At 56.7% G+C, this 18,406-nt stretch overlaps 1 protein-coding gene across 1 annotated transcript; it reads left to right on the top strand.

The window, feature by feature from the left end:
* Nucleotides 1-230: 230 nt before the first annotated feature.
* On the top strand, nucleotides 231-17,640 carry PHLDB3 (pleckstrin homology like domain family B member 3). Its single transcript, XM_058675139.1, has 16 exons — nucleotides 231-341; nucleotides 530-882; nucleotides 1,433-1,597; nucleotides 1,732-1,878; nucleotides 5,752-5,880; nucleotides 5,962-6,123; nucleotides 6,620-6,730; nucleotides 6,931-7,014; nucleotides 7,341-7,445; nucleotides 9,877-9,976; nucleotides 10,069-10,138; nucleotides 10,222-10,309; nucleotides 10,982-11,038; nucleotides 15,958-16,177; nucleotides 16,462-16,547; nucleotides 17,472-17,640. Exons 2-16 carry the CDS (start codon nucleotides 643-645, stop codon nucleotides 17,604-17,606), a joined length of 1,899 nt encoding a protein of 632 aa, XP_058531122.1. The 5' UTR covers nucleotides 231-341; nucleotides 530-642; the 3' UTR covers nucleotides 17,607-17,640.
* Nucleotides 17,641-18,406: the final 766 nt, after the last annotated feature.

Genomic DNA, 18,406 nt, shown 5'->3' with positions numbered 1-18,406 from the left:
TGGCTGGTGGCACCCTCCTCCCTCGGAGCTGTTGGACCTGTTGTCCCCCCTCCCTCCACTTCCGGGCTGCTGGGGAGGGGGACGGGGCGGCCTCTCGCTCTTCCCCAACCACCTGTCGGGACGGCCTAGTAGGCAGTGCGGGGAGGAGCCCCGAGCGCAGTGCAGTGCGTGCGGTGGGAGCTTGCGAGGGAGAGAGGGGTCGCGACTGCGGGGCGGAGGCGGCCGCAGCCCCCAGGGAGACCGGAGTGCTTGCAGCGCATTCCCCGGAGGGAAGGCGGGCTCTCCAGACTCGTGCGAGAGCGTGAGATTGTGATCCGACTGTGGGATCCCTGCGGGAGGAGGTACGGGCGGGGGTGGGAGCCAGAGGGAGGCGGGCTCGGGGGTCGCTCCCGGGCTGTCCCAGCTGTGGGGGCGCTGCAGTGGGGGCCGAATGAGGGACCCCAGACTCAAAGTCGGGTCCCGCGTTCCAGGGACAGGGAGGAAGGGGCGTGTCCATCGAACTGGGTTCCCACCGGCTTCCCCGCCCCAGGGAACTTGGGGCCACGCCCTCGGAGGGTTCAGTCCAGCCTTTGAACTGCCAGGCCCGGCCCCTCGGAACGCCGGGCACCGCCCACCCCCGCCACCCCGGAGCCCGCAGCAGCCATGGGCACCCCGAGCAGCCCGGACGAGGGCACCTCGCCGCAGCCTCCAGTCCCGGAATGCGACGCCGAGCTCCCGCCCCAAGGGGCTGCCCAGCCCCAGGGACAGCCCCCCGAGGAGCCTCGCAAGCCGGCGGCTCCCGAGGCCCTGGCCGAGCTTCCGCGCGTCCAAGGCACCTCGCAGCAGGCGGAGGAAGAGGAGGAAGTGTGCGAGGGGAGCAGCACGGAGAGCAGCCGGGACGAGGTGAGCCTGGGGAGAGGACGGAAAGCCAGGGGGAGAGGCCCGGTGGGCTTGGGGTGAACCCCAAGTGGGTGACGGATGTAGGGAGGGCCCGGGCTGGAGGAGCGAGCGTGCAGATGGGAGAGACTGGGGAGACACAGGCCGGGACGGGGAGGCGGAGAGACCCTGAAAAGTGGAGACCGAGCCCAGAGACAGACGTGGGAGAGAACACTGGGACCCCGCGGGGCTGGAAACTTGGGCAGGCTTTGCAGGGTGGAGGGGAGGAATGCCCCGAGGCAGAGGATTAATGGGTTGGGGTGAGGGACGCCTGGACCCGTCTCTCCTGATGGCGAGCCCCTGGGGCTGGTGGTCTGCGCACCCGCCCCCTCCCACCTGAAACAAAAGAGCCTGCGCCTGGCAAAGGGCCAAGTGTGATGTGGTTGAGACAAGCAGACCGAGACCCCCCACCCCCACCCCCACCCCCAGCTCCTCTCCCCAACAGGAGTGTACAGGGTGGACTGGGTAGGGGGCACTTGCTGAACGAGGCCTGTCCCCTTGGTCACCCCGCCTCTAGCTCCAGCCCGAGGCCAGGTCCCCCACCTCCACCCCTCCTGGGGAAGCAGCGCGAGGCGCAGCGCGGCGGCTGCGGGCACAGCAGCTGGAGGCCTTGACTCGCGTGGCCCTGATGGAGCAGCGCGTGAAGGAGCTCCAGCGCCAGAAGAAGGAGCTGAGAATTGAGGTGAGGCTGCGCCCGCCCGGGGTCGCCTGACCTCAGCTGTCCCTGGGGAAAGCGCTTGTCTGGGCACCTGTCTTCCCTGGGGTCCCCACGGTCGCTTCCCCCCTCGGACCCCAGCCCTTGCCTTCTCTCGGCAGATGGAGGTGGAGGTGGCCCTGCTGCGGGGAGAGCTGGCCGGGGAGCGAGTGGCTGCTCGGCGGGAAGAGGAGCAGCTCCGGGAGCTGCTGGGGCAGCAGGTGGCCAGGGAGCAGCACAGCCGCGGCCGGGAGCTGCAGCGGGAAGAGGTTCGTGGCTTCCTGGCCTCTGGGTGTTCCTGGTGGTGTCCCCGGGGACCTGAGCCACCAGGCAGGGGAAGCGAGGTCTCCAGGGAGCTGGGAGCAGATACCTCCTCCCTCCCCGGTGGAATGTGGGGGACTTCAGAGTTCCTCAGCTCTCTGGCCCCTTTCTCAGCTCTCTGGCTGCGTCTTGAATGTCATGACATGCAAACTTGAAACCCACAAAACTCGAATTGTCTTAAGTGCTGTAAGCCCCTAAGCGGCCATGGGTTTCCCAGTGGGCTTCCACATCACTGGTTTGATTATTTGTGTTATAAAAATGCACGCTTGCTCCCCAGATGCCCATAACCACCAGCGCTGGGCCAGGCTGAACGTGGCAGGGGCCTGCAGGTCACACTGGGTCTCCCGCATGGGCAGCAAGGAGGGACGTCGGGCCATCACTGGTTGCCTTGGAAGAAGCACAAGTGCAGGGAGCTGTACTTGGGTCACTGCTGGGAGAGGTGGGCGCCCCGGGTGATGACAACTGCTCTGCCCAACAGCCACCTCCTCCTCGCTCGCTAGTCCTCAGAGTCCACAGGAGGGGCTGGCACAGCAGGTTAAGCTGCATCCTATCTGGGCACTGGGTTCAAGTCCCAGCTGCTTGCTGATGAACCTGGGAAAGCAGTGGAATTCCAGGCCTCTGGCTTCAGCCAGCCACTGTGGCAATGTGAAGAATGGACCAGCAGGTGAAAGATCTCCCTCTCTCAGCAACTCTGCCTTTAAAATGAATTTTTAAAAAATATGTTATTTATCTTTATGTATGTATTTAAATCTTTACATTTATTTTAATTGGAAAGTCAGATTTACATAGAGAAGAAGAGAGACGGAAAGAAAGATCTTCCATCTGCTGGTTCACTCCAAGTGGCCACAATGGCAGGAGCAGAGCCCATCTGAAGCCAGAAGCCAGGAGCTTCTTCCCATCCTCCCATGCAGATGCAGGGTGTCAGGATTGACTGAACAGACAAAAAGAAGGTGCTTAAGGGAGAGATGATTTTTTTTTTAAAGATTTATTCATTTTATTACAGCCAGATATACACAGAGGAGGAGAGACAGAGAGGAAGATCTTCCGTCCGATGATTCACTCCCCAAGTGAGCCGCAACGGGCCGATGCGCGCCGATCCGAAGCCGGGAACCTGGAACCTCTTCCGGGTCTCCCACGTGGGTGCAGTGTCCCAAAGCTTTGGGCCGTCCTCAACTGCTTTCCCAGGCCACAAGCGGGGAGCTGGATGGGAAGTGGAGCTGCCGGGATTAGAACCGGCGCCCATATGGGATCCCGGGGCTTTCCAGGCGAGGACTTTAGCCGCTAGGCCATGCCGCCGGGCCCAGGGAGAGATGATTTTATTAAACTAAGCCATCACCCATGCTTTTAGAATGAGACACATTGTCTAAGAACATCCAGATTTTTAAAAAAGGTTTATTTTTAATGGAAAGGCAGGTATACAGAGAGGAGGACAGAGAGAAAGGAAGATCTTCCGGTCTGATGTTTCACTCCCCAAGTGAGCCGCAATGGCTGGAGCTGAGCTGATCTGAAGCCAGGAACCAGAGTTTCTTCCAGATCTCCCACATGGGTGCAGGGTGCCAGGGCTTTGAGCCATCCTCGACTGCTTTCCCAGGCCACAAGCAGGGAGCTAGATGGGAAGTGGAGCTGCTGGGATTAGAACTGGTGCCAATATGGGATCCCGGCGCATTCAAGGCAAGGACTTTAGCCGTTAGGCTATCGCGCCAGGCCAAACATCCAGATTTTTATATCCCAGAAAGTCAGGGTGAGAAAGCTTTTGTTGCCATGGCTGGGATATGCAAGCTTTTGTTAACCACTATCTTGGAGGAGACTTACAGTCTGTAGGGTTGGTTTTTTAATGTTAACTAAAGAAATTCAAAAAGAAATAGCAATTTAGCCAATGAACAAAAGGAGAGGGGAGGAGATAGCCTTGGGACTGGGGGGGGGTCTTCTTCTGTAATTTTCCTACCCAATGAGACATCTAGGAGAGGTAGCACTGGGATTTGGTTGCTTCAAGATACCAGGTGTTTTTGGCTTGTGATTAGCCTGTAGTTCATATCACACTCGGCTCCTTCAGCTGGGTCCCAAGGCTTTGGGCCATCCTCTCCTGCTTTCCCAGACCTCAAGCAGGGAGCTGGAAGGAGCAAACGGGATATGAACCAGCGCCCGTATGGGATCCCAGCAGAAACAAGGTGAGGATTTAGCCACTAGGCTACCACGCTAGGCCCATAAAACATTTTTTTAAGCCCCTGGCAGACCTTCTGTGCCTACGTGTGGGCATGTGTCATTTGCAGATAAGAGCCACATCACCTTGTCGTTATCTCCCTTTGAGGTTCACAAGTCCTCAGAGTCAGCTCACCTCTGCTCCCCTTCCGTGTTGCCTTAATTGTCTGGAAAACCAGACAATCAGCACATTCAGCAGGTGCCTTGCTTGAAGCAGGTCCCCCGGAAGGCCCCTGTGGTGGCTGCAGCTGACTGGGAAACGACGTGTCAGCAACAAAGGATGCTTGCATGCTCTCGGTTGGAGAAGCTATGTCTGGTGTGGCATGGGCAGGATGGGGCCGGGGTTGCACCTGCAGGCCCTGCTGGTTCTTCTGTGCCTGTGGCAGGTGTGGGAGTGCAGTTGAGGACGGCCCAAAGCCTTGGGACCCTGCACCTGCATGAGACCCTGAGAAATCTCTGGTTCCTGGCTCAGATCAGTACAGCTCCGGCCATTGTGGCTGCTTGGGGAGTGAATCAATGGATGGAGGATCTTCCTCTCTGTCTCTCCTTGTCTGTATATCTGACTTTCCAATAAAAATAAAATAAATCTAAAAAAATATATTTGATTACCTGAAAGACACAATAAAGGAGCAAGGGAGAGAGACCCAGAGAGTGAGAGACATCTTCCATCCACAGGTTCAATTCCCAAGTGGCTGCCATGGCCGGGGCTGGGCCAGGAGCCTGGAACTCCATCTGGGTCTGTGTGGGTGGCAGGGGCCCAAGCACTTCCTCTGTCTTTCCAGGTGCATTAGCAGGGAGCTAGGTGGGAAGTGGAGCAGCTGGGGCTTGAACAGGTGCTCTCACAGGATGCCAGTGTTGCGGGTGACTGCTTAAACTGCTGTGCCACAGCACCACCTCTCTGCAAATATCTTGAATGTGGGGGTTGCCTGCAGGCTGCATGCTAGACTCTCACCCAGTCCCCGAGAGCCCATTCTCCCCTCCACCCTGCCAAGTTTTCAGGCTTCCAGCTCTTGGAGGTTCCTTCTGAGTCGCCCCAACACTTGGGCTGTCTTCTATGACTGTTCCCAGGTTGCTAGCGGGGAATTGGATTGGAAATGGAGCAGCCGGGTCTTGAACCAGCACCCACATGGGATGCTGGCATTGTAGGCAGCAGCTTTACCAGCTATGCTGCAGCACTGGCCCCAGTTCTTTTTCCTTGGACACCCCTTCCCCGGCTCATGTAGCTGTGTCATGCTGTTCCCTTGGCCCCAAATGCCCTTCCAGTTTCCTGTGTCTACCCAGGTCCAAATATGCCCTGGTGTTTGCCACACGCCTTCTGGTCCCACAGCCACGAAGCTAAGGCATCCCTCAGCAGCAGCCCCCTCCCCTGACAGAGTCCACACCTCTGTGTGTCATGGCTCTCCTTGTCCCAGCTGCCCCCATGAGTCCCCACTGGGTCCCACTCACCCCCAGGTCCACACACAGCTTCCCTAGAGGTTTGCATTTATTTGTTCCTTAAGCAGCTGTTTACTGAGCACCTGCAGCAAGGTGGGTCAGATGGATGGGGTCCCTGACCTGGCGGGCACCTGGGTCCTTGTCTACTCTGAAGCAGAGGCTGACAACTCACCCACGTGTTCGTTCAGGAGCAGAGGCGGCTAAGCCAGGAGCGGGACCGCGTGGAGGGGCTCCGCCAGAGACTCCGAGAGGCCCAGGGCCAGCTGGACTCCCAGCCTGAGGGCCAGCGCCAGCAGCTTCTGCAGGGGGTGCAGGAGGTAAGGACTGCAGGGTACCCGGAGACTGGGCCTTGGGGGGCAGGCTACACCCCAGAAGTCCTACAGTGTGCTTGTCCACAGGCGCAGGAGCAGCTGGACACAGCGCAGCGGGCCTATGAGGACCTGGAGTTCCAGCAGCTGGAGCGCGAGAGCCGGAGGGAGGAGGAGGACCGGGATAGCCCTGGGGCCCGGGTGCCTGTTGCCAGGGTCCCTGAGCTCCAGGCTAGCGTGGTACAGCACAAGGTGGGGCTCAGCACACCAGCTCCGTCCCGTGTCCCCTGCCCTGCCTGCCCCACCCTCGCTCACCGTCACCCTGTTCTTTGGAGCATTTAGTAGATGATCCCTGTGTGTGTGTGTGTGTGTGTAGCAGTGAAGTCGCTGAAGACCATGGTCCTCCCAAGGGCACCTTTTCCAAGGTCACAGCGGTGCTGGGAAGGGCGGGATCTAGGGCTGACCCCATGAAGGGGGACTTGAGTATTCTTGCTTCAGTTCCCAGCCTGTGTGTTCCATCATCCTCTGTCCCCTCCAAGCCTCCCCAGCGCTCTAGCAGGGAAGTGGGGCACCAGGGAGCTGAACTCCTGGCACTCTGCTTCCTGGTCCCCTTCCCTGTTCAGATCCCAGGGCCCCACCCCGCTGGGGAGGGGGTGGAGCCAACCCCAGGCCTATCCTGGCAGGACCTGGCTGTGGGAGAGGGCAGCCCTGGGACAGCTGAGTCACCAGGGCCGGGGGTGCCCTACAGCGCCGGATCCAGGTCCTGGAGGAGCAGCTCAAGTCGCTGGGGGAACAGATGGCAGTGGAGAGCCGGGGGCTGAGCCAGAAGAAGGAGGAGGCCCTGCAGGCCCTGGCTCAGGTGGGCATCCTAGGCCGGGCCACCCTGCCCCCTCACACCCTCCCTCCTTCACCATCCCCCATTCCCCACCCCCATCCTTACTGTCCCCACCAGGGCAGTCCCCCATCTCCCTGCTCCCAGGAGACACCTGCCTGCTGGGCCTCCTCTGTGTGGCCCATTCTGACATGGATGTCTGGTATGTCCTGGTGTTTCTCCCACAGGAACAGAACCGGCTCCTGGAGATCAACCAACTTCAGGGATCACCCGGTGGGGACGTCTCTGAGCATAGCCATGCTCTTACAAAGGTATGGGGCTGCAGTGCTTGTCAGGGTCCCTTAGACCCAGGAGTCCAGGACCACCCCCTCCTCCCTCACACCCGGGGTTACAGCCTCCAGCCCAGCCCCTCCTCCGTCCCACCCAGGGTCCAGCCCCCAGCCCCTCCTCCTCCTGTCCTCCCCCGGGGTCTGTACTCACAGCCCTTCATGATGCTGGGGGACAGGTCACTGAGACCCATCTCCCAGCTCTCCTGCTTGATTTTCGTGTAAGCAGTAGGCTGTCTCTGGAAGCAGGGTCAGAGGCTGATGGTTCACTGTGAGCCCGCAGCTTCCCTTCACCTCCGCTCCTCTGGCAGCTGCTGTTCACACAGAAGACCGACCGGCAGCTGCTGGTACTGCAGGACCCCGCTGCCCTCGCGGCCTCCTCCTCCTGCCTCTTCTCCGTCCACAGTTCCCTACAGGTGCGGCTCTGCTGCTTCTGGGGTTCCCCAGGCTTTAGTACATCCCCTGGGGCTCTCCTTCCTGCAGGTGGGGTGGGGGGGTGGCAAAGGTTTACCTCTGTTGTCAGCTTTATTATTCTTTTTCCCTTTTCCTACCTCACACTCCACCTGGTCAAAGCCCTCAGGCACCTGCTGAGAGTCCCTCCCACCCCAGCAGGCCTCTACCCAGAGGTGCTGCGGCCACTTGTGGGTTTGTTTTGTTTTCTTAAGATTTATTTATTTTACTCAAAGAATTACTGAAAGAGAGACAGAGTTGAAAGATCATTCGTCAAGTGGCCGCCTTTGCCAGAGCTGGACTAGTCTGAAGCCAGCAGCCAGGAGCCAGGAGCTTCTTTCCGGTCTCCCACGTAGGTGCAGGGTCCCAAGGCTTTGGGCCATCCTCCACTGCCTTCCCAGGCCACAGGCAGGGAGCTGGAAGTAGAGCAGCTAGGACACTGGCTAGCTCCATATGGGATGCCAGCATTGGTGTTTTGGCATTGTCATGCTGTGCCACACACGTGTGCCACCTCAGGGTGGTTTTTGAGACAGCTTCACTGATGTGATGGCTCGCTCAGTTCCAACCACCACGGGCACCTAGGGCATCGTGGGCACCTAGGGCATCGTGGGCCCCTCGGGCACCAGGCAGGCAGAGCTTAGGTCTGACCTTGCCCTCCTGCTTGCTCAGAGCTGGGAAGTGCTGGGCACCCTGGATGAAGGTGGGGTGTCACCTCCGCACAGTGTGGTATGGGCTTGCGTGTGTGTGTGTGTGTGTGTGTGTGCGCGCGTGCGTGTCTTCGACGCCCCCCTCACTTGTAGGACTCCGTCCCATTTCTCCCTCCTTTGCTGATTTGGGATGAGCAGATTTTTCTGCTCTGTAGAATTTTCCCGGTCAAGGTTTGCTGACCGTGTTCTTGGGGTCAGGGTCCGCCACCTTAGCACCTGCACGGTTGCAGGAGTGGCTGTGGAGGCCTGCGCTGCGGCAGGGTCAGTTTTCGGCAGGTTTCCCCAGCGGCCATGTGATTTCATTTTTCCTTTTTAAAAGAATGTTATTTGGGGGCTGGCACAGTGGTTCAATTGGCAAATTTTCCACTTGCATGTGCCAGGATCCCAGCATGTCCCAGCTGCTCCACTTCCTGTCCTGTCCCTGCTTATGACCTGGGAAAGCAGTGAAGGATGGCCCAAAGCTTTAGGCCCGTGCACCCACATGGAAGACCCGGAAGAAGCTCCTGGCTTCTGGTTTCAGATCAGCTTAGCTCCTGCTTGTTGCGACCACTTGGGGAGCGAGCCAGTGGACGAAAGATTTCTCTGTTTCTCCTTCTCTGAAAATCTGCCTTTCAGATAAAAATAAAATTTTAACAAAACTTATTTGGAAGGTAGAGAGACAGAAAAAAAGCTTCTGTATATTGGTTCACTCTCCCAGATGCCTGCAGTAGCCAGGCCAGGGCCAGGCCCGGGCAGGGCCTGTTGTGGGGAGCTGGGGACTCCATCCAGTCTCGCTTGTCTTGGCTGAAGTCCTTGAGCCATGCCTGCTGCCTCCCAGGGTGCAATAGCAGGAAGCTGGACGGGAAGTGGAAGAGCCAGTCTGAAACGAGGCAGCTCTGTAGGTGGGGCATCCCCAGAGGGCACCTAACCACCTCCCATGCACCAGAATCACAACCTTGCAGTTTCATTCATTGCAAGTTATAAATGGTGATATTTCCGCTCTGCTCCTCCTTCCTGCTTGGCTTACTGAAGTACAGAGGGAGGCTTGCCCCTGTGGGGGAGCGGTGCGGCTTTCCTCGGCACACAGGGAGAGTGCTCAGGGCTTCATCTTTAAACAAAGCCCGGGCTCACTGGATAACTGCTTCAATTTCCGATGACCATTATTTATCATTAACCCATGGATTCAGTGTATTAGTTGGGTTATGATCTGGGGCAGCAGAGTATTATTGATGCTCCAATTATCCACCTGATTTGTTTTATTGTTTTTCATCATTTATCTAGGCAGAGCTATCTGGGAGGGTTTTTTTTTTTCTTTAAAAATGATTTCCGTTTTATTTCTTTCTTGCCCTCCAATTGATGTTTGCTTATCATCTGTTCTGAACGTACATACACACACACAATTTATATTCCTTTTTAAGATTTATTCACTTAAAAGGCAGAATTATAGAGACTTCCAACTTCTGGTTCATATCCCAAATAACTAGAACTGCTGGGGCTGGGCCAGGTCACAGCTAAGAGCCTGGGACTCCATCCGGATCTCCCATGTGCGTGGCAGGGCTCCAAGCGATGAGGTATCTCCCACTGCTTTCCCAGGCACATTAGCAGAGAGCTGGATTAGAAAGTGGAGCAGCTGGGAATCGAACCTGTGTTTCTAGGCGATGCTAGCTACTTGGGAGGTGGCCGAACCCAGCTCAGGCCTGTGTCTTTCCAGGGCTCCATTGACCTCCAGAGAACTGGAAGCCTGCCCCGGAGGAGAGGCGAGCGAGCAGGCCAGAAGGGAGCCCCCCGGCCGCTGTCCCTCCATTGCACAGGTGAGCAGCCAGCTGGGTGGGGGCCTCTGGCAGGGAAGCCCAGGGCAGGGAGCCCAGCATCCCAGGCACCTCACGCTTTCACTCTCCCCCAGACACCTCAGCTGCTGCAAACGCCAGCAGACACCCTCTCTACCAGCTGCTGAACTGTGGCCACGGGCATAGGTGAGACACGGTGGGCTGCAGGGAGCCGGGCAGGAAAGGTCTGAAGCCGCTGGGACCCTGCTCATCCTGTTTCCTGTGCCCAGCTGTGCGGTATTCCACCCGGACATCGCTCACATGGAAAGGCTGCTGCAGCAGGCTGTGGCAGAGAGAGAGCGACTGCTCAAGGCCAGGGTGAGGCCCAGAACCTTGTCTGTGGGATATGAGACGCAGCCAGGTGCCCCCCTCCTTCGCACCCAGGGCTCCATCCCAGCCCCTCCTCCCTCGCACCCAGGGCTCCAGCCCAGGCCCTGCTCCCTCACACCCAGGGGTCCAGCTCCTCCTCCCTCACACCCACGGCTCCAGCCCAGCCCCTCCTCCCTCACACCCAGGGGTCCAGCCCAGCCCCTCCTCCCTCACACCCAGGGGTCCAGCCCCAGCCCCTCCTCCCTCACACCCAGGGGTACAGCCCCTCCTCCCTCACACCCACGGCTCCAGCCCAGCCCCTCCTCCCTCACACCCAGGGGTCCAGCCCCAGCCCCTCCTCCCTCACACCCAGGGGTCCAGCCACTCCTCCCTCACACCCAGGGGTCCAGCCCCTCCTCTCTCACACCCAGGGGTCCAGCCCCTCCTCCCTCACACCCAGGGGTGCAGCCCCTCCTCCCTCACACCCAGGGGTCCAGCCCCTCCTCCCTCACACCCAGGGGTCCAGCCCCTCCTCCCTCACACCCAGGGGTCCAGCCCAGCCCCTCCTCCCTCACACCCAGGGGTCCAGCCCCTCCTCCCTCACACCCAGGGGTCGGGTAGAACCCCTGCCCCTGCCTTTTGAGTTCATGTCCGCCCTGACTCCTGCCTCCCGTTCCTCAGGAAGGGACGAGAAGGGGCGCAGACGGATCCCCAGGCCGTGCGGTGGCGGCCATCACGGTCAGTGCAGTCCCCCCCTTCCCAGCCTCCCCTGCTGTGCTGAGTCACTGCATCTTTTGTGTGTGTGCAACCCCGCTTTCTCCTCCCGTACCTGACAGAACTGGACATGGGCCGGGCACGGGAGCGGAGCGCGTGTGACTGGCCTCGGCTCTCTGGCTCTTTTCTGCGGAACTTGTCTGGCCTCTGTGTGCCTCAGTGTCCCTTCTGTGAGTTGGTGACAGTGTCTGATGCTACTACAGACTAGGGACAAGGTGCACTAGACTTTTTAAAGGTTTATTTTTATGTGAGAGGCAGATTTTACAGAAAGAGAGGTCATCCGTCTGCTGGTGCACTCCCCAAACGGCCACAATGTCCAGAGCTGAGCTGATCCAAAACCAGGAGCCAGAGGCTCCTTTGGGTCTCCCATATGGGTGCAGGGTCCCAAGGCTTTGGGCCGTCCTCTACTGCTTTCCCAGGCCACAAGCAGGGAGCTGGGTGGGAAGTGGAGCAGCTGGGACATGAACCAGCACCCACATGGGATCCTGGCATTATAGGTGGAGGCTTAACCTACGGGGCCACAATACCAGCCCTTGCCCCAGAATATTTGTAAACCAAATTCCAGATATTGTCTCTTTTCATCTATACCTCACTATGCACCTTTAATAGTTTTTATTAGCATAACATTTTTATTGTTCTACCTTACCAGATTCCTAATTATTTTGTTGTTTTCTTTTTTAAAGACATATTCATTTTTTGTTGGAAAGGCAGATTTGCAGAGAAAAGGAAAAACAGAAAGACCTTCCATCTGCTGGTTCACTTCTCAAATGGCCAAATTGGCCTGAGCCAATTTGAAACCAGGAGCTTCTTCCTGGCCTCTCATGTGGGTGCAGGGTCCCAAGGCTTTGGGTTATTCTTTGCTTTTTTCCCAGGCCATAAGCAGGGAGCTGGATCAAAGTGGAGCAACCGGGACACAAACCGGCACCCCTATGGGATTCTGCTGCTGCAAGGCAGGCGATTAGCCAGTTGAGCTATCCCACTGGCCCCAGTAATATTGTGATATAAAGTACATATTCATTTTCCTCTGTCTCTAAGAGGAATATTCATTTAAAAAATGAATATATATTAGAAAGGCAGATCAGATTTTTGGAGAGAAGGAGAGACAGAGATAAAGATCTTCCATCCGCCGCTTCACTCCCCAAATGGCTGCAATGGCCCGAGTTGAACTGATCTGCAGCCAGGAGCCAGGAACCATTTCTGGGTCTCCGACGTGGGTGCAGGGTCCTAAGGCTTTGGGCCATCCTCCACTGTTTTCCTAGAGCATAAGCATGGAATTGGATGGGAAATAGAACAGCCAGGACACAAACCAGTGCCCTTATGGGATCCATGCAAGGTGAGGATTTAACCTTTGAATCATTGCGCCTGATGAACCCCAAAATTATTTTTTTAATAGTTATTCTACTTGATTTTTGGTTAAAATGATTCTGAAATCTCTTTTGATCTCTGTAAGTCCTTATTTTATTTCCCTTTAATATTTATTTGAGAGAGAGAGAAACAAACAAACTGCCATCTATTGGTTCACTTCCCTAAATGACTTCAGTGACTAGACCAAGGCCAGGAGAAGCCAGGAGCCAGGGACTCATCCAGGTCTCCCACACGGGTGGCAGGAAGACACCGGCGTGGGTCATTAACCTCAATCTGCCAGGTTAGGTAGGAAACTGGAGTCAGGAGCAGAGGCCAGGACCACAGCTGACACTGTGACATGGATGCTCCCGGCCAGGGTCTTAAACACCTGCCTCCCCTGTTTGCCTCCGAGTTGCAGTGGCGGGGATGAGGATGGGGTGGGAAACAAGTCATTTATCCCATCTGTTTTTTCACACTCTTAGTATCTGTCTTGTTAAAATGGCCTTTTTGCTTATGTTAATTGCATAAACACATCTTCTGCTAAAAGGAATGATCCAGAAAAAAAAAAAAAAAGAAGGAAAAAGATCCAGCATCATTCCCTTCCTGTCCTCCTTCCTAAACTCACCTCCATGCAGGTGTTTTCTTTTTTTTTTTTTTTTTTTTTTTTTTTTTTTATCCATTTTATTGTATTGTTGTTGACAATCTTTACATAGTTAACTATAGTTGAAGGAAAATCAAGAAAGAGAAGGAAAAAAAAAAAAAAAAAAAAGGTTCAGGGGGATAGGGAGGTGGGCAATGCTATTATGTCCATATTGTTTCCATCATGTATCTGAGGTAAAAGGGGGTATTGAGGGAGAAGCCCCACCCGGTTTCCCGCCCACCCCAAGTCCCATATGTGGGGCATGCTCTGAGATATGTGCTCAAGTGGAGTTAATAGTTCTCCAGTTATGAGTCACTGCCAGTTTTGCTCGATGAGGTGGTCCACTGATTGATATGGTCCATCATGAAGTCTCCATTTGTCCCATATTTCGCTGCCAACATGTAGCTGAGATGAATGATTGTCCTATTCTGTCTTCTGTCTTTTCTTGGTTAGAATTCTGAGTCCAGCAGTTCAAGTGGGGAGATCTCCAAAGATACTTTGAGGTATTCCCAGACCAGATTCTTGTATGTTCTAGCAAGCACAGGGCCCGGCACAGTCCATCACCCTGATCAGCTGGTGGTTGCAATTGCTGTGTTGGTTCTGTTTTCAGTCCCGAGTTGCACTGGAACCAATGGGTGTTGCAGTCCAGTCTGGTTCGGCCCTTACATCAACCAGTGGGAGCTGCAGCCTAGTCGGGGCGACCCACAATAACCCCCACCAAGCCTGCCCCCTCCCCTGGTTTGCCAATTTGTGTAGCAGAAGACCAGTCTGTCCCCCATCCCATTTGGCTCTGGTACTTGTCAATGGGTATTAAAGCTTAGTTCTATCTAATCGACTCAACCATCCAGCCCTCACAGATGTTGTTGAGTGCCTCTGTCTAGCCATCCCAGCCCCCGTCCTAGTTTTCATGCCCTCCCACGGGAATAGTGACCCAAGAAGGGGGAACCCACTTTTTCCCTCCCAGGTCTCTCTGTCCCGGTTTATGCACTCTTTAGGTGGTCCTGTGATTTGACTCGACAGAATTAGTCCCCAGTGCCAGCTTCTGCCAGCTGATGCTGTGGCCCTGATCTTGTCCACATGCAGCGCACAGGTGTTGTAGCCTTGCTTAGTCGTGTCTGTCTCTATCCCAGCCAACACTCTCCAGTGGGAGTGGTTGTCCAGCGAGGGGACCAGCCCCTTAACCCCCCCGCCAGCTCTGCCCCTCCCTTCCTGGATCTCACGTGTGCTGGATGGGTGTTGCATTCATATCCAGTACAGGCAACCACACCCTGGCGTTCCAGAATGTGTACTGGTTTTGTCGCAACCAAACCCGGCCCATTCCACACTCTGTTCTGGTGATCGGATTTGCCAGAGGATGACATGAACTGATTCAGCCTGGCCTGCTCCTGACCCATGCCGAATGCATGCCAGTGGGAAACTTTCCATGGCCTATTCTGGGCTGTTTCCAATCATGCTTCTCGCGCTTACCTGCAGGGACTGTGTCCTGCCAGAGGAGTTGCCCAGGCTCCTCCATGCAGGTGTTTTCTTAAAAAGGCTTTAGATCACTTTTTTTTAACCTGGTAATTTTCCTACATTGATAAAACCATCTTTTGTGACTAAAGAGTACCCCCAAAAGTTCATAGAATTAAAAGATGTGGGACTAAAATTTTTTGAAGCCCACTCACAGCTTTTCCTAACCTGCATTTTCCATGGCTTGTGTGAAGATTGGTCGTTTGTCCCCTAAGTCCCAGAGAGGCTGATGTCTAGTAGGGGACAGTGACCATGAGTGACGTAGGAAAGGAACATGAACGACACACGGCAGCAGGTGCTGGCAAGCGCCAGGGAGTGAAGTCGCCAGAAGCAAGTGGAGGCTTCTGGAAGCTTGGACCTGAGGCTGGCTTCATAAAAAATGAAGCACCCTTGCTTGTCCCTCCTTTGTGGCCTCATCATTTATTCAAGGGGTACATGGGGGGTGCATGTGCCACCCCTCATGCCCCCTGGGCTGGAACACCTGCCAGCTGCTGGCACAATCAGCTATGGAGCACAGGGTGGCTCCCAGACAGTGTCCTCCTGGATTGGGGTCCTCTGGATCCACCCTTCACAACTGGGTCACCCTGCTGAGCCACCTCCCCTTGAGGGCTTATCTGGCCCACTGCCTTGCTGTCACCTGGTAGATTTGCCCAGCTCCTTGTAAGCCGGGCCTTGCCCTCTGCTGTGGTCCCCCCATGTCCCACATCATGTCCCTTCCTCTTTACTGGCCATACTGTTGCCAGTGTGTTTCTCACCCCTCCCTGTCTTAGCCCTCCGTACTCAACGTGGGGTCCCCATACCACACCATAAGCATCTCCAGGAGGGAGGGGGGCTTGTCTGACCACCAGACCCCACGGTCTGCGTGTGTCCAGACCCCTGGTGCCCTCTAGCAGTGTGCCACGTGCTGCCCGCCTCAGCCTGACTTGGGGAGCCTGTACCCCTCACGGGCAGGGCCCCCCAAAATGCAGATGCTTCAAGTACCTTTCCCTGGGGCCTTTCTTTATTCCTGTCTGAGATGGCTGTGGGGCCTGGCCAGGCCTGGCTGTGCCACTGAGCCTTGCGGATCCCGGCTTTGACGCATGTAAAGTGGGGGGAGGAAGGAGCTTACCCCGAGGCGGGCTTGAGGGTCAGCGCCCTCTTACTGGACACTTCTTCATTGCTCATGGCCCCTCTCCTCCTCAACCCCTCAGCTGTGCCCCTGAGTTTCAGCTTACCTGGGTTCATCTGCTAGAAGCTCCGTGTGGGCCCAGGTCATTATTTCATCCCTGTACCCTGTTGGCACATCTGTAAAATGGGGTTCATGTCGATACCCCCCAGGCTGTGGCAGGTCCCCCTCCCCAGGCTCCAGGCTGCAGAAGCCGTGGCTCACGCTGACATCATTGCTCCCCAGGCCCCACCCACGCCCCCTTCCCGCCCTCCTGGACCCCGAGTCTTGGACCTCCGGCAGCACCTGGAGCAATGGGGCCACAACCCAGAGACTTGTGCGCACGTGCGGGTGTCCGGGGCCTGCTGCCGCGGGCCCCTGGTGAAGATGGGTGGCCGGATCAAGACTTGGAGGAAGCGGTGGTTCTGTTTCGACCGTCAGGCCCGTCGCCTGGCCTACTACGCGGGTAATCTTAGCCAGGCCACCTTGGGGATACCCCCCTACAGCCCCACTGCACCCCACAGCCTGGAACTCTGGCCCTGCATCCTCCATGTCCCCACTTGTCCAGTCTTCTCCAAGCCCCCATCCAGCATCTTCTCCCTCACTTCCCAATCACAGTGTGACTCCCGGACCTCCCGCCCCATCCCCATCGCTTAGGACAGGGACCCAGCCCTCCCGACCCTAAATCCCACCCTCATACGCAAACCATCACGGCTTACGGGCCCCTCTCTCCTTCACTGCCTCCACTAGACAAAGAAGAGACCAAGCTCAAAGGCGTCATCTACTTCCAGGCCATTGAGGAAGTCTACTACGACCACCTACGCTGTGCCTTCAAGGTGAGTCAGCCTTGGACGGACCACCGCCTCCCCCACTTCCCAGGCAGAGAGCAGCGGCCCCCAGAGATGAGCAGCTCAGTAGGCCCTGGCTCTCAGCTGCGCACAACTTCTCAAGGTATCAGAGCAGAGATTAGTGTGATGCCAAGCTGGAAGCAGAGAAGGAAGGCGGCAGCCTGGGGCTTGGGTGTCTGCCTGGATCTGCCAAGTGGTCCCTGTCCCCAGCCTTGGTCTATTCATCTGTGAAACGGGCACATTTTAACCTGTTCTCTCGGAGTTGTCCAGGGGGATATACACAACTCAACATGAATGGGCTCTGGCTGCTAACTTTCCCTAGGGATACAATAGGGGGCTGAGAGGCAGGGGAGGGAGAGAAGGTAAGGAAAGGTGGGTGGGGTGGGGAAGAATTAAAAAAAAAAAGATTTATTTTTCTTATTGGGCAGGCAGAGTTACAAAGAGGAGAGCGAGCGAGAGTAGCTTCCATCCACTGATTCACTCCCCAAACGGTTGTAACAGATGGAGCTGGGCTGGTCCAAAACCAGGAGCCTGGAGCTTCTTCCGAGTCTCCCACATGGGTGCAGGGGCCTGCCAGGCACTTGGGCCATCCTCCACTGCTTTCCCAGGCCATTAGCTAGGAGCTGGATCAGAAATGGAGCAGCTGGGATTCGAACAGGCATCTATATGGAATGCTTGCGTACTAGGTGGAGACTTAATTTGCTAAACCACAATGCGGGGCCCCCAGGTCCTCTTTTTCATTTTGCTCCTGGTAATAACGCCATATGTAAACTGATCTTCAGTACTTTCTTGTGTTAATTTACGTGATCCTCAAAGCCCATGTGGTAACAAGGCTGGGATTTGAACCCCGGGCTGTACCCAGTGTCTGTGATCTTAACTACCCTCGCACCCTCTCTCCTTGGCTTATTCCAGAGCCCAAACCCTCGCCTGACTTTCTGCGTCAAGACCTACGAGCGCCTTTTCTACATGGTGGCCCCGAACCCTGAAGCCATGCGTATTTGGATGGATGTCATCGTGACTGCGGCAGATGAGAACCACGCCCCCTGAGGAGCCACGCCCAGGTGGGCGTGTCCGGAGGGGCCCCGCCCGCCCCTTCTGCCGGGCACCGCCCGGGGCAGGACGGCGATGGCGGGGGCGAGAAAGGAACTATTTATTGGTGCTCCTGTGATGCTGGATTAAACGTGGAGGAAAAACAGGGGCTGTGGCTTTGGTTTCCCGCCCAGTTAGGCGCCTGAGGCCCCTCAGCCCCACGGGTTGGGGTGTGTGGGGCTGTTTTTCTGTGTGTGTCTTGTAGGGTGTTCCCCACCCCCACATCTTAGTTTAGATGCTGCCTCCTCTGGGAAGCCCTAAGGCACCCCCCATGCTGGGTCAGGCCCCCCCAGCTTCTGTGCTTCCTTCAAGCTGTCTCTGACCCCCCAGGCAGGGCAGGTCCCTGTCCTGGGTCCCCACAGTTCCAGGCCCCTCCCAACCTGAGCACCCCAAGCTGTAACTGGAGACAGTTCTGCACCTCCCTGCCAATCCCCCTTCAGTGGAGAGATTCCACAGTGGGGAGGGCAAGACCCCCCCCAGGTTCCCCCCCTAGAGCCCTACGTCCTCGACACAAGACACCCCAGCCCCCCGCAACCTGGGACCCAGGCCCTGGTACTGTGGCCTCACACCTAGATTCTTGGAGCAGACCCCTCCTGCGGGCCCCCTGCAGACAGAGCTCCCTGCACTTGCAGGCCCCCTCCCCAGCGGCTGCTTCTCCCACCGTGGCCAGTGTGGACCCCAGGGCCCTTGCTCTGCTCAGCACCAGGAAATTCTCACCTCTTCACATCTTGGAATGGGCTTTTCCTTTCTTTTTTCAT

The sequence above is a fragment of the Ochotona princeps genome, chromosome 16 (genome assembly GCF_030435755.1).
Source record: "Ochotona princeps isolate mOchPri1 chromosome 16, mOchPri1.hap1, whole genome shotgun sequence".
Classification (NCBI taxonomy): Eukaryota; Metazoa; Chordata; class Mammalia; order Lagomorpha; family Ochotonidae; genus Ochotona; species Ochotona princeps.
This window is presented reverse-complemented; position numbering and strand designations above follow the sequence as displayed.

Coding starts and splice junctions, on each gene's coding strand:
- PHLDB3 (XM_058675139.1), top strand. CDS start 643: ATGGGCACCCCGAGCAGCCCGGACGAGGGCACCTCGCCGCAGCCTCCA. Junction 883..1,432: donor CGGAGAGCAGCCGGGACGAG/GTGAGCCTGGGG, acceptor CCCCGCCTCTAG/CTCCAGCCCGAGGCCAGGTC. Junction 1,879..5,751: donor GGGAGCTGCAGCGGGAAGAG/GTTCGTGGCTTC, acceptor GTGTTCGTTCAG/GAGCAGAGGCGGCTAAGCCA.